The following is a 15735-nucleotide window of genomic DNA, read 5'->3' on the forward strand; positions in this document are numbered from 1 at the left end:
TGTTTGACAGAGATTTATGTAACAGGATCTGGTGCAGGGGGGCCCTGACCACTTGGGCCTGCGCTTTGAGGTCTCTTCCATCCGTCACTGACTGTACTGTCCAAAATGTGTCAAATGTAAACTCATGATTCACTGTAATCTGCCAGCTGGCTGCTCTGCGGCATTCAGTATCTGAATTAATACACACGCAATCATGTGTGAATAAAAACATTATGATCACATGAAAAGCTTAGTGATTTCTTTTGCTGCGTCCCTTCAGTCACAGCACCCCCTCAGTCCTGACCACACACTATGACTTTGCTGTACATTAGACTTGTAAATCAACGTTGGTGGCGAAATTTGCTTAAAATATCGGTTATAAATAAGACATAGGACAAAGTAGCGTTTAAGCCTTGAACAAAAAAAAAAAAAAAACGCCTACAAACTACAACTTCCAACTTTCAAAGAAGCGTTGACACTAACTTCCTGTTTGCCTTGACAGGGGCGGAGTTAACAGCCCCACTGTGCTCCATAATGAAAGTGACTGGCGAACAGGCTGTACTCTACTTTTTATTTTGCAGTTTAAAATGCAGGAATCTATACTTTGCCCTCTCAGCTGACAGCATGGAGGATACACAGATAGTTGAACAGCTATACTGACGCATACATTAACCGGCCGGGATTCAAATCTGTTGTAAGTCTTTTTTTTTCCGCTGTTCAGGCCGTTAGGCACTAAATATGAAATGCGTGTAGACTTTTTAACAAAAATATTTCCTTCTCGCCGCTTTGTATTATTTAAGACTGCCCAAAACTTTTCCCCAAACTTCTTCTTCTTCGCTGTGCAGACTGCAGGTCAACTTTACTGTGGAGATTCAACCCAAACTAAAGTAGTGTCATGTGAGTGTCACTGCTCCTCCAACCCTTCTCTCAGCTGATACAAGCTCTTTATGGCAGGGACACAGTACAATAACCATTGTTAATTGCTGTCATACCTCTGTGATTTTTATTTTGCTGTGCCATGTTTTTGTCTGTGTAGACTGAGGTTGCCTGCGAATTGAACGTCAACCATGGTTCAGGAATACCAGTCCCCTGTTCGGGTCTACAAGCGTCCATTTGAGTTAATCATGGCGGTGAGTATTGTGGTTATATTCAGTGTCGGTACAAAGACAAGTTATGTCCTTTCTTACCTAATGTGACATGACTTAAGACAGCAGTGGATATGAGTGTTATTACTTTGCAGGATCTTACATAACTGAAGTGGAGACTGTGGCTTTGACTCTTGGGCTCCCTTAAACTATTCTACTTTTGCTCTGATGAAAAAAAAAAATGATATAAAACAAAATTCAGAGTTTATACTGGATTCAAGGGCTCAGCTGTGGCAATACACAGAAGACCAGACACTTTCAGAAGTGTGTCTGTAGCTTTGTCTGCCTCCCGGGGGCCGTCTGTCTGACCTGTGATATATTTTGTGTGATGAGGGACTGGGCAGAATATACAGTAAACGCTCTCTTTTCCTGCTGCGGTGGTAAATACAGTAATCGGCAGGGTGCACAGGGTGAAAAAACTTGCTTATTAAACTTTCCCTCTCTTAAGCACCTATAGCAGAAGAAAGTTTTCTTTTCATTTAATTCAATTCCAGGCTATATTATACGCCTCTATAACTGGCCTAGATGATACATCTTTGAACCTGTAACTCCTATAACTCATTAAACCTTGCCTGTTTTCTTGTTGTCATATCATATTTAATGAGAGATCAGGAGGTTAGGAGAACCTGATTTATCTGTATGATTGTTTCAGTTTCTCTTATTCCTGTGGACATCAGACCAAATATTCCTTAAATGACGCCACTCTAAGATAAGAGGCCGCCACAACAGTTCGTCATGAGAAATGTTTACAGCTCTATTAACGTAATGGATCAATAACATAACATAAGTTGTTAGTGCAGCAGTTTTCAACAGTCATACCAGGGGAAATCCACTGAAATAGCAAGAGAAACCAGTTTCCAAACATTTATTCACCAAGTGGTAAACTTGCTTTCCTTGAGTGGAAAATGTCTTATTATAGTGAAATTGCTCACTTTGCCTACAACCCACAAACAAATGCTTTGAGTTTATAGAAGAGCAGGAACTCTTCATTGCGGAAAAGTAAGACAAAAGTCAAATAAATGTAGGTTTCAATGAGAGGCAGGCAGGCTTCACCTACTTTTACAGTCTGCCCTCACTGTTTCTTGCTCTCTGCAGTTATATATTAAGCTAAAGACTTATGCAATATCCTCATGGTGGGGTAAAGACCGTGATGCTGCAGTGACCCTTTGCTCTGCAGACAATAACTCCTTCAACACATAGGCCCAAGTTAACACCTACATAAGCTTCATTTGCAGTGAAAGATGTCATGTCTAAAATTCTTACTGCGTCACTGCAGATTATTGAAAAGGATCTCAAAATAAGCCTTTTGTGAAAAGTAAATAACAGCTCATATGAAAAGATCCAGGCCTCGGCAGCATAAAGGAAGAGAGACACCAGTGAATAGTCTATCCCCTCCTCCGCTCTCATTTATCTCTGAGCTTTCTCATTAGTCCCGTTGCTGATCCTTCCACTGACAGTTATTACTGTGGCAAACAGTCCTAATCACTGCCATGGATATTACTGGTCACATTATTGTTGTCCCTTTCATGAAACGTCTTTATCACGTTCTTGGGATTTTATGTAATAGAAATGCACCAGATTTGATTATGTGCAGATACACTAACCTTTTTGTACGTGGCTGCCATTAGCTTGCTAATGTGAAATATAATGGTGCAAAATAGTGGAAACTGTTCTGTTTCTGATGTTTGACTTACACAGAATCTTCCAGGGCCAGCTAACTCAATCTGCTCTTCTCTTATATTTTGTGCTCCCATTATGTTTTTTATGCTTAAAGCTCTGAGAGAAAAAGGTAGGACAAAGATTTCAATTTGTCTGTAATCAGTGAAACATATTGTTTTTGTTGTGCAGTGTGTCTGTTATAGAACACCAGGCACTGCTGCTTATTTGCCAAGGAAACCTTTCCCATTAAATTGCTTAGTGAATAATGTCATCTTATTGATTGCATTGCTGGCATGCTGTGCTGTATCAATACAAGTGTGTGTGTTACTGACAGACCACTGCCTAAGTGTGATTTTGGAGAGAAAAACAATTGAAAATTCCTCTTTCTTGTGCCTTTGGGCTGTTTTTATAGCCAGAATAGTCGACTCAGCTCATAAAACTTTTAAAATCATTTGAGTCTTAGGCAACCAGGCTGATTTACTGCATACATGTACCAGATCAGGTTGTCAGTGGTTGCCACATCTAGGGCTCAGAGAACCTCGAGAGTATTAGCAGTAGTGTTGTACCCTGTGGTGAACTAATTTGTTGTTACTCTAAAACATTTAACAAGCAGCTGCTCAAAATTGTAATGTTGTAGTTCCTTCCTGCCTTCGGTTACTTGTCAGTAGTTTATCAGCGAGAGCTGCACTGCTGCTAGTTACACAGAGTGAGGACTATTTTTACATATCCTGAAACGCCTGTTCAGCGACTCAATCAATATTGACAGGGTAGCCCAGGTGAAACTGGCTCAGACAGATGGTCATACAGCATGCTGTGGGAAGTAAAGCACACAGCAATCACTGTCTGTAAAAGCTGCCACATCTGCAGGCAGATGTATTCACATCAACAGTTAAAGCTGCTAACTATTAAATACACAACACCACAAAGTCAACACTAGAGAATCTAGCAATTTCTTTTACTGATTTTCCTGTGATATATTTCTCATTCTCAGGCCTACGTAAGGAGATTCCCAAAGTGCCCATTGATCCCGGTGTTTGTAGACAGTGAGATCATCAGTGAAAACCAAAGTGGGGATGGATCCACGCTGGTAACTGAGAGGCGCTGTACGATCGACATTGATGCTCCACGACTTCTCAAAAGGGTACCCATCCTCTGACCTTTTACTGAGCAAGGTTCATGACATGATTATAATAAACAGTTACTATAATAAGATATAATGCTTCCTTTGGAAGAAGAGACTGGTCATTTTTAAGGTGATCTTGTATGGCAGTGTTTAATAAAATTTTAACACAATGTCACTATAAACTATGACATCAGAAATCTTCATTGAACATTTTTCATAAGTAATCTGGCATAAATCAGGAGGACTTCCTTTCTCTGCATGTAGATTGCTGGTGTGGACTACCTGTACTTTGTCCAGAGGAACACTCTGAACCGCAGAGACAGGACGCTCCACATTGAGGTTCGCAACGAGACCTTTTCCAACAGAGTCATTGTCCGTGAGTGCTGCAACTACTCGGTGAGTCTAAAGAGTTTAACATAATAAGTAATAAATTTCTTTCGTTTTATTGTTTTTGTGGGAAACCTTTACTGTGCTTGGTGATCTGCAGTGAGCCCTGCCTAAAGCCAGAACAGTATGTGATGAAAACAACAGGCAGCAAAATATAAGTCACAGTTGTAGACATGGTTGGAACTGCTGCATGTGCATACCAGGGAAGATCTGACTTTCCTGTTCAGTGCACAAATTACTCATTTTAAGTGATCTTCCCATAGTGTGCCAAATGCACTTGTGCCAAAAGGTAGTTACTCCAGTATCAGCCTCCCTATGAACATGTTCCTGACTTTCCACAAACCACCCGTCACCAGCAATATCATTTCTGCTGATACCTTCAGAGCATCATATGAACTATTTAAATTACTTTACTCTCCGTTGTGTTAAAGTTAAAGTATCCGCGTCTGTCATACATTTTAATTTGTCTTCCACAGGTTCATCCAGAGAATGAGGACTGGACATGCTTTGAACAGACAGCTAGTCTGGATATCAAGTCCTTTTTTGGCTTTGAGAGCACAGCAGAGAAGATAGCTATGAAGCAGTATGCTGCTAGCATTAAAAAGGTTTGCATCTTTGCACTGACTGTTTATTATACATAGTATATAGATTATACCTCTGCACTTAGAGAAATATTGCATTTGCTTTCAGTATTTGTGTATTTTTCTGATTTTTATCGCATAGTTTTGTGTCCTTCCAATGCTGTAGGGTAAAGAAATTATTGAATACTACCTCAGAGAGCTGGAGGAGGAAGGAGTAGCTTACATACCTCGTTGGACACCCACTGTTGTCTCTGGCGCTGCTGGTGCCGGGCTCCAGCTGCCGCCCCCTTCTACTGACCGAGCAATCCCAGTGAACAATGCCAATGATGAAGACCCGGCCTGTCCCACAGAGCTAGTGGCTGGCTCTCCCGATGGTCAGTGGCTACTCACGAGTCACAATTAAGTACAGAATAGCAGCCAACACATAACACAAAAGTGCAGTGTCATGTATACTGTCCCTTTGTGTCTTATATATATTTACTGAAAGATATTTACAGAGGATAGAACTAAGTAGCTACAACCTTCCTAGCTAAGCTCTTGAGTAAATCTTCACTCTATTTTCAGCATTGGTGCCTGGGAGTCTGTAAATATTAGCACTAAAAACCTCTTGGTTTTATAGGACTAAATTGAATATTTTAAAAGCTGAATATATGATCTTGTGAATTAAAAAGCCCATGGCAGAGTGTCATGTGTCACAGCAGTGGTTACACCCTAGTGTTTTTCTCTCTCCGGGTTATCAAACACTGCCAAGTTGCATATTGCTAAGTGTCAGAAGTAACAGCAGCAAACTGCACCAAGCTTGCAGAAACATTTTAAGCCATTGCTGTATAGCTCGTAACAACACGCTGGGTTGATAGGAGCCTTAAGCAACATTTTGTTTGGTGGTTCACTGCTTTTCTTTTGTTGCTTTTTTTTTTTTTTAAATGCACTGTAGTGAACAGCTGCTGGTGTCTTTGTCTGATGCATGCAATATGTGCTAACTTTACGCTGTACATGTGTTTTTTGCCCATAGACAAGTTGGATGCCGACTACATCAGACGTTACCTAGGTGATTTAACGCCTCTGCAGGAGAGCTGTCTTATTCGACTGCGCCAGTGGCTCCAGGAAACCCACAAGGGCAAGGTCGCTCACACACAAACACAGTCTACTGAAATACATAGCTGTTTGTGCAGTTCTGTAAAATCCACCTTTATTTCTAGACAATCGCTTAACTTAAACATATGCTTTGCTCCTGCATCCACACCAAAGTCAGTTTTGCTGTTCACAGATATATTGTAGATTGCAAATAGAGGATAAGCATCCGTTGGCTGAAAGGTGAAAGAATGTCTTTGCATTTCTCACTAACTATAACTCAAAAACTTTGTATTGAAGTTGTTACCCCTGCCTGTTGTGTACAGATTCCAAAGGATCAGCATGTGCTGCGCTTCCTGAGGGCCAGAGATTTCAGCCTCGACAAGGCCAGGGAGCTTTTGTGCCAGTCTCTTACCTGGAGGAAACAACATCAGGTGGACTTCCTCTTAGACACATGGCAGCGGCCACAACTGCTTCAGGAATATTACACTGGAGGCTGGCACCACCATGACAGAGGTATTGAGTAAACAATATTTGCCCTTTTTATCTTTACGTCATCTCATTTTAACTTTAGTTCATCGCCTACTGTTAGTGTGCTGAGGTGTGTGTACCGTGAAAGCGCACACTTATCAGTGAATGTAAAGAGGCAGAACGATTTAGTTGTCTGTATTTATAAAGTCCACATGGGTTGAAATAGGCTGTTAATTATTGACTGCAAAGTCTGAGCACCATCTGTTGTAGTTCGTGTGTTTGAAAATGAGTCATTGCTTTTAACAGCTCAGCGGATCTACCTAGTTAGTTGAGGCTTGAACACAGGAAGTGCCATTTGAATGTTAACATGCTAAATTAATAGCTGTTACAATGGTAAATACCAGCTTTACGTAGGCAATGGGAGGGGGGGCTCCTAAGGGATCTAGAAATTGACTGCACATTGATTTTACTTTGTTGTGTAATCTGTCAATTTCTGTGTGTGATGTGTGTGTTTAGATGGACGTCCTCTGTATATATTGCGTCTGGGACAAATGGACACAAAGGGTTTGGTACGAGCCTTGGGGGAGGAGGCCCTTCTAAGACAGGTGATGTGAATACACGCACAAGACTTACATACACAGTCTTTTTCTTTTAAGATATCTTCAGTTGTATTAATGCTCCTGCTCTACGACTATGACCCAGGTCCTGTCCATCAATGAGGAGGGACTGAGGCGTTGTGAAGAAAACACCAGAGTCTTCGGGCGACCTATTAGGTGCCTAAATATTTATTAATCTGTCTTTTGTCAGTGTTTTATTAGTAACCTGATAATTGGGTTCACATGCTTGTATGTATATGTATAGTCATGCAGTGTCTGTGTTAACACGTTGGTCAGCTGTTGGACTTGCCTGGTGGATCTGGAGGGTCTTAACATGCGTCACCTGTGGAGACCGGGTGTGAAGGCTCTGCTGAGAATCATCGAGGTGGTGGAAGCCAACTACCCCGAGACTCTGGGTCGCCTCCTCATATTGAGGGCGCCTCGAGTTTTTCCAGTGCTCTGGACCCTGGTGAGAATAAATGCCTGCTCTTATATTTGACGTGCAGCTGTTAATGTGGCTCTGAGGCTGCATCCTCCTCGATAGGAAATCTAAATAGTTGGCTGCAAACCAGCCACATAGAGAATATGAGCAAATGATAAACAACAGAAATGAGAAGGAGGACCAGCGAAAACTAATATCAGCAAATGAAGATAATTAAAGCCCTCAATATGCAGAGACCTAACTGATCCCCGTGGGTTGAATTTGATCATTGCCACAGCAATAGGCAATAGTATAGTTTGTAAAGAGTGATAGCATTCAGCAAAGTAATACAGATGAGTAGTCAAATAAACACAGAGATATATGAAAATAAACCTAAGCAATAATGAAAGTAATGAAAACAGTGCGGAGTTGAAGCATTATCTAACTTGCTTTAAGATTGAGCTGTTGAAGATGCTACCTGGGGTTATTCCAGAAAGAAATGTTTAGTGAACACTCTAACCCTGAGATGAGTCAGTTACTGTGGTTACTTACACTGTGAATCCTTTCTCTTTGTCTTCTCTCCTCTTGTTGAGTCTGAAGAAGCTGTCTGACACGCTGTTTTATTTCTGCATTCATACAGTACAAAACAAAGCGCAGAAAGGAGCACATTCATTTGCTGCACTCAGTATTTTGTTTGAATGTTTGTAGATGTTGAATGAAGAAACCTAAAAAGGAGTTTGTCCCAATTAAAATTCCAGAATATAGTCACTAATTCTGTATAAAAATTATGCCAAAAAGTATTTACCTTTGCACAGACCCAAAACAAGCGGTAGTGATTGAATCCTGGAAGCATCAATTTTGGAAAACTTTGGAATATTCATTTCATAACCTGAGAGGGAGCTACAAACATCTAAAAATGAAAATAATTTCAAAATTGAACTCTCTAGGACAAATAAATTAAAATGTAAGCCGCGATTCTGTGAATAAAGAAATTTTATGTCCTTGATATTATCCTGAGTCATCCCCTGACTTAACGATTCAATAAACATTGCAAACAGTAATGGCCTTATTGGACAGCCCTTTCTGGCCCTCTTTCCAGGAGGAACGAGTTTGATATGGCTCCATTTATTTTTATTCTTGCTCTTGGGCTATTATACAATGCTTGAATAGTTTTAATAAAGGTCTGATGAAATCCAAATTTCTTTAATACTCCAAATAAAAACTCCCAATTGGCTCGATCAAAAGCTTTTTCTGCATTAAGGCTCAATAATGCTTCCTGGAGTTAATTATTTTACTCTATGTTCAATCACTGGTAGCATTCTGCAAATTTTATCACGTCTGCCTTTGTTGAATTAAACCTGTCAGGACTAGACTTATTATCTGGGGTAGGATTTTCAATCCTTTTGCAAGAATGTAGGTAAAGCTCTTCTAATCTTGGTTCAGTACACTTATGAGCTGATAACTTTCACATTCAAGTTTATCTTTAACCTCTTTTGGTGTTAAAGAAATGACAGATTCTCTGCAAGAACGAGTAGTTATGCCAGTCGTTGTATGGTTGTGTGTGATCTTCATTGTAAGGGTCAGCACATCTCTCATTTCCTCTTTTTAAATTAGAACAATAGCCTATAATTTTTCCCCCGACAGAAGAACAGCTCTGTATGCATCCCAAAGAATAGGTGGGGACGCACCCATTATCGTTTTCGTCAAGATAATCTTTTATATCAATCCTTATTTGCTGCCTCATTTGATTTAGAATCCCTGTGTTAAGCCTCCAGGTAATGCTCTTCCTAATATTACATCCATAGAAATTTGAGTGTGATCTGACAAATCCATGGTCCCAATATTACAATTTATCACCCTGTATAAATGTCTTTGAAACAAAAAAGTAGTCAAGCCTAGAATAGACAGAATGCAGGTGTGAAAAAAAAAAAAAAAGATTTTCGGATGTCAGATTCAGGTCCCTCCAAGTCCCAGCTCTCCCATCATTATTTTTACATGTTTTGTAGTTTCTTCTCTCCTGTTTAGGAGGGTTTCAGTGTATCCAGGATTGGGTGAAGTCTAATATTAAAGTCTCTCCCATAAAGTAAAATACCGTGAGCCTCCAAGACTCATCATTCAAAGATTTGTTTATAGAATTTCGATTCAGATCCCGGAGGAGCATAAACATTCAGAAAAGTAACTAAAACACCCTGCAGATATCCCAAACCAGCATAAATCTTCCATCAATATCTTTCTTTTTCATATGTGCACTCAAAGTTCAATTTACTAGAAATTAAAGTTGCTATCCCTCCCTTGGGACCTTGACTACAGGACTGATACTGATTAAATCTCCATCTCTTTTAAGTTTTTCGTGTTTCAGCTCTGTAAGATGAGTCTCTTGAAGGAGAGCTACGTCTACTCCCTCTCTCTTTAATTTCACCAGAACTTTGCTCCTCTTGATTAGATTTCCCAGACCATTTACCTTGTACGTATTTACTTTAAACCATATCCTGTTCCCATGGTGCTACAAGGAAGGGTAATACAAACATATTCATTAACCAGTAACACGGTAACGAAATAATGAACCCATTCACAAATAACAACATTGACCTCCAATATTAAGGCTTCTTTTATGGCTGTTGGAATGATTGATAAGTTCAGTATCATATTGGGGAATAAGTTTGATAATAAGATCCGTTTCATAACATTATTCTCATTGTTTATGATTCCTAGAAGATATATTGTAACTATATATTTTTCTGTCATAGCAAAAGTAGGGTACTTGTCAAGTGTCCTGATGCTGGGATGCCTGGAGCCATTCTTTGAGGCTTCGCTTAGAGCTTGTATTCTCCTGGTTTCCTTGCTTTCTGCTGAGTCGCCACATCAGCTGGTTGATCTGATCCAAAAGGGAAGTTAGATTTTTCAGAACCCCTCTGTGCCATATCCACTGTTGATTCCTCTGCTGAGCTGTAAATGACTGTGCCTTCCTTATACAACACTCTCAGTCAGACAGAATCTGGAATCTTAAATTTCTTTCCTTGAGAGCAGCTTTCATTTCTGCATACTCCCACTGCTTCCTCGGCATCTCCGGTGCATATATCATGGTCCAAGTGTGCCTTTTTTTCATTGGAAATCAAATCCTTTTTTTCTGCCGAGCTCTATTAAGCGAATCCTACTTAATTCTGTAGCTTGAGAACTTGACCACAACTAGTCTTGTTGGGGCCTCAGTTGGAGGCTTTGGAGAGAGCACCCCTCTCTAGGTATTTAGTGCTGTAGAAGAAGTGAGCTCCAAACCTTTCATTGGAAATGTTTTTGATTTCATGCTTTCTTCATCTCCATCTTTTACCCTATGTATTCTGACATTGTTGCATCTCAAACACCCAAATGAGTCAGTCTATATATATATATATATATATATATATACATATATATATATATATATATACATATATGTATATATGTATATATATACATATATGTATATATGTATATATATACATATATGTATATATGTATATATGTATATATATACATATATGTATATATGTATATATATACATATATGTATATATGTATATATATACATATATGTATATGTGTATATATATATACATATATGTATATATATATACATATATGTATATATATACATATATACATATATATATATATATATATATACATATATGTATATATATATATATATACGTATATGTATATATATATATGTATATATATACATATATACGTATATATATATATGTATATATATATATATATATACATATATGTATATATATGTATATATATATATATATATACATATATACGTATATATATATATATGTATATATATATATACGTATATGTATATATATATATGTATATATATATATATATATACATATATGTATATATACATATATATACATACATATGTATGTATGTGTGTGTGTGTGTGTGTGTGTAAGATACATGTCTAGTAAGCTAGACTCTTTTTCCAACTGCAAAATCCTTCATGCAAAATCATGAGGCTAATACTGCGTCATACTAAGAAATTACAATCATAGGTCAATAAATAAACATGTTTTACATGTTTGATATCATCTTCTACCACCACCAGCAATTTGCCCCCATCAGGTTATAGGTGATTTTAATATATTAATTAATTATTCAATTAATAATTAATTGTTGACAAATAGAACATGTATAAATACAATAAAACTTAGTATGATGATAAAATCAAATTAAAATACAAACACAGATGCTTACTAACACCAACAACCAGCCAACCTTTTTATTTCTCAAACATTCATAATTCAGATATTTATGGATTGAATTTTACAGTTTGTAACAAGTGAACTTGCTGCTCTTTCTCAGATGTCTGTTGATGCCTTGTTTCTAGGTCAGCCCCTTGATTGATGAGAACACTCGTAAGAAGTTCCTTGTTTATGCTGGAAATGACTACCAGGGTCCAGGAGGCCTGGTGGACTACATTGACAGAGAGGTCATCCCTGACTTCTTGGGAGGAGACTCCATGGTGAGATTAAGTCCTGAGTGTATTGACTTCTGCATGAAATTTTTATTTTCAAAACAAACACAGTGAAATAATGTGGATCACACCTCTCATCTTGGCACTGCTTTCTCTATGAGTCATATAGCTTCAGAATTCAGTTTCTTTAACCCATCATTAATTCATTACCAGCAAGTATATCAAGTTACTACCTTTAGTCCAATAGATGTCTTCCAAGTTGCCTTAAAATCTCATAGTGCTTCCTCTTATTAAAGCCAAAAAGTGAATCAATTAAACAAGACAAAATATGTAACCTTATTTGCTTATACTACTCTAATTAAAAGCAGTCAGACCCATTTACAGATGTTAACAGATGTTAACGTTAGAGGTCTGTCTTTTTTTTTTTTATTGTCCTACTCTAGTGTGACATCCCTGAAGGAGGCATGGTCCCCAAATCTCTGTACAGGACAGCAGAGGAGCTGGAGAGTGAGGAGAACCGCCTGTTGACCGACTCCATCTATAAGAGTGCCAGTATCTTCAAGGGAGCCCCATATGAGGTACAGTATCAACTTTTATTTCGGCACTCTGATCCATGTGTATCAATTGTGTTGAGACAAAGGTCTATTTCCGCAGGATTCCAGTTTCTGTGTATGCTGGGTTTTTATGCTGTGGATTCTGGTGCCACCACCTGGAACAAATCTACATTGCAGCCTTGTAGAGAAAAAAACAAAAAAACATTGTGATTAATGACCTGCTGTCTGCTGTTCTGTGTTTCTAATCTCCTCACACCCTCCTGCAGATGCTGATTGAGATTACAGAGGCCTCCTCCGTCATCACCTGGGACTTTGACGTATGTAAAGGAGATGTGGTCTTCAATATTTATCATTCCAAGAGGGCCCCTCAGCCCCCAAAGAAAGACACTCTTGGAGCCCATGGCATCACATCCTTAGGGGCCATCAATGCCCAGCTGATAGACAGGAGCTGGGTGCTGGGCCAGGACTACAGCATGGTGGAGAAAGCCCTCACTTGCAGGGAGGGAGAGAGTGTGCAGGTGAGAGGGAAGATGGTGGACTGCACTTCTGTTTTTTTTTTTTTTTTAGCTTTCAACTACACTTTGTTTGTCCCTCTTAGCTGTTTGTTGCATCAAAGCAGTTAATCCTCTATCATCGCAGCCTCATATTAATCCTGCAGCTTTCCTCTGTTCAAACAGGGCTCCCACATAACACGCTGGCCCGGCTTCTACATCCTTCAGTGGCGTTTCCACAACTCCCCTGCCTGCACCGCCTCCAGCCTGCCTCGTGTGGATGATGTGCTGGCCTCACTGCAGGTCTCCTCCCACAAGTGTAAGATCATGTACTACACCGAGGTGCTGGCCTCCCATGACTTCAGGTCAGTTTATTTATGAGCCTTTTTTCAGGTCGTGTCCTCTTTTCTTGGTATAATATGAAAGCTGTCATTCATACATGCTGCACTGCTCTTGTGTGGGTTTATCAAAAATCAGTGTGGTGATATTACTTGTATTTTTTATACTTGTTGTACTGGATCTATGCTACCAGTTTTTTTACTGTAATTAATTATTAACCTCCTAGGACCTGGCGTCCACATATGTGGACCTCACATTTTGGGTTCTCTAGACCACAATACTAACTTTTTCTCAACAAGGGTCTGGTGACCACATATGAGGATATTATACTGCCACTCAGTAATCGAAATTTAAAACTAATGTCCTCATATGTGGACATAATTTTTCTCAGGTCCCAATCAGCCTATATAGCAAAGAATAGAGCTCGGGTCTTAGGAGGTTAAGTAGAGTCATATCTGAGAATTAACATTTGTTTTCTGTTATTTCTAGGGGATCCATGACCAGTCTGGAGTCTTGTCATAGTGGTTTCTCACAGCTCAGTGCTGCCACTACTTCCTCTAGCCAATCACATGCCAGCTCCATCTCACGGTAGCATCTGCCCAAAATGTGTCCCAAGGCAACAATGACACTCTGCCTTACGTTCAAAAAGATGTTGTTTTTTTAACTCATAAAAGTAAATTAAAATTTGATTACAACGTTACATTGATCTTCTATGTTTCTAGAGAATGATGTAGCCATTTTTCCTGTGCCTGTGATGAATGACTTGTTACTTTTTGTGTGTATTATATTTGTGTAAAGTATAACAAATACAAATGTGCAGTGTATATGTGAAATGTCTAATTTGTAGTTAGATGCTTGTCCATAAAGATGACATTACAGAAGACTATCTGCTGGATAAATAAATTCAAAAGTCTCATAAACAGCCTTTTTAGATAAGATGAGATCATGAGTGAAAATAAAAAGCAACTGTCCCTGAAGTTGCTTTCATTGTCCACAAGATGTCAGTGCACTTTCAGATCTGAACTGCTCTTAGATCTGCAGAGTACTTAGCACTAATGTTTGTACTCACACACTTTGTCTGGTCTCCTAAGAAATCAAAAGCAGTCTTGTTTAAATAAAGAATTTATCACATAAATTAATATTCACGTATCCTCCAGAATGTGTCCTTGTACTGAATTTTGAGAGAACAATGACTGCAGTAATGGTGCTGTGTTGGAGTAGTAATTTTGAATAATCACAGAAATGGGTTATTAAACATTGCAGCAATAGGTAAGATGTTGAGTGAGCAGATAATATGAAATCTCTATGAAAATAAACTGTATGCTTTCTAGATTCCATGTAATGTTGTTTTTGGGCTTGTTATGCATAGCTGGTGAATTTTCTGAGGCAGCTAATTTGAATGCAGTATAGTGCAGCCCCTTGTGATCTGGCACAGGGCCAGGCAGACAACTGATTTACATAAAACTTTAATTTCCATAAACTTATCAGATGCTTCCAGCTAAAGCTTAATTGATTTTCCCTGTGTTTATATGTGTGTATATATATATATATATATATATATATATTGGTTTGCAAACTTGTGTCATGTTGCTGCTTATCCCAACACAAAGCCAGGTGGATTGAGTTTTCTGAGGGGTTGATTGGACAGAAGCCTGACTTCCTGCTGGCATGTCAGGGTTGTTAGAAAGAGGAAATGTACTGACTTTGCCAGGAGCTTATTTACAGAATTACTCAGCTTGGTCTAATGACCTCCCAAGACACACATTGTCCGCATAAATACCAGCACCTCTTTCTCCTGATATTTGCTATTAAAACCTCTTCGTCTTGAGCAGTTACATGATTTAAGGCTGAATTATTTTTACTGGCCTTCACAGGCTTAAAAAATAAGGTCTATTATACAGGTACTGATAAGTTGGTAAGTAAAGTGAATCCTCAATAATGTATCATATTAAAAATGTATCAACCTGCTTAGTTGATCTGACACAACCTTGTGAAGGAGGGCTGTATTGAGATGATTTACACAAACTGCTTCTGAGAACTGGTCAAAAGGTTAAGTTCAACAACTGCAATACATAGTTACAGCCGCTGCTCAAAATTGATCATGGTCGTAACAAAATCTCTTTTTTATGGGAAGACTAAGAGTCTATAGCCATGCCTGCAGGCTAGCTAGACTATAGGTAAAGCAGTGCTTTGAGTGTGCAAACATACAATAATGCATGCTGATGTTTAGTAGATATAATGTTTACCGTGTTCACCGATCAGGTTTTGGCATGTTAGCATGCTAATATTTGCAAGGCACTAAATACAATGTACAGCTGAGGCTGATGGGAGTGTCAATAGTTTTGCAAAGTATTTAGTCATAAACTTGAGTATTGGACAAATTGGCCAGACGATGGTGCTAGATGAAAAGTGAATGGGATCATCAAAGGTATTATAATTAATTCTGA

General features: G+C 38.8%; 1 protein-coding gene across 2 annotated transcripts; it reads left to right on the plus strand.

The window, feature by feature from the left end:
* The first annotated feature begins 501 nt into the window (after positions 1 to 501).
* On the plus strand, positions 502 to 14625 carry sec14l1 (SEC14-like lipid binding 1). 2 transcript variants are annotated; one of them, XM_023397145.2, is made up of 17 exons: positions 502 to 673; positions 825 to 876; positions 1016 to 1109; positions 3775 to 3924; positions 4171 to 4302; positions 4770 to 4898; positions 5041 to 5248; positions 5887 to 5996; positions 6272 to 6461; positions 6933 to 7021; positions 7119 to 7189; positions 7310 to 7481; positions 11818 to 11952; positions 12348 to 12482; positions 12725 to 12976; positions 13136 to 13314; positions 13778 to 14625. In XM_023397145.2, the coding sequence occupies exons 3-17, from the start codon at positions 1047 to 1049 to the stop codon at positions 13878 to 13880; spliced, it is 2118 nt and encodes a 705-aa protein (XP_023252913.1). In that variant the 5' UTR covers positions 502 to 673; positions 825 to 876; positions 1016 to 1046; the 3' UTR covers positions 13881 to 14625. The 2 variants fall into 2 exon arrangements, with proteins under 2 accessions (XP_023252913.1, XP_023252914.1); XM_023397146.2 differs by lacking the exon at positions 825 to 876.
* Positions 14626 to 15735: the final 1110 nt, after the last annotated feature.

Source organism: Seriola lalandi, unplaced genomic scaffold (genome assembly GCF_002814215.2).
Source record: "Seriola lalandi dorsalis isolate HSWRI2012SDOR001 ecotype SW California unplaced genomic scaffold, Sedor1 jcf7180002054997, whole genome shotgun sequence".
NCBI classification, from domain to species: Eukaryota; Metazoa; Chordata; class Actinopteri; order Carangiformes; family Carangidae; genus Seriola; species Seriola lalandi.

Coding starts and splice junctions, on each gene's coding strand:
- sec14l1 (XM_023397145.2), top strand. CDS start 1,047: ATGGTTCAGGAATACCAGTCCCCTGTTCGGGTCTACAAGCGTCCATTT. Junction 5,997..6,271: donor AGGAAACCCACAAGGGCAAG/GTCGCTCACACA, acceptor TGTTGTGTACAG/ATTCCAAAGGATCAGCATGT. Junction 13,315..13,777: donor CTGGCCTCCCATGACTTCAG/GTCAGTTTATTT, acceptor TGTTATTTCTAG/GGGATCCATGACCAGTCTGG.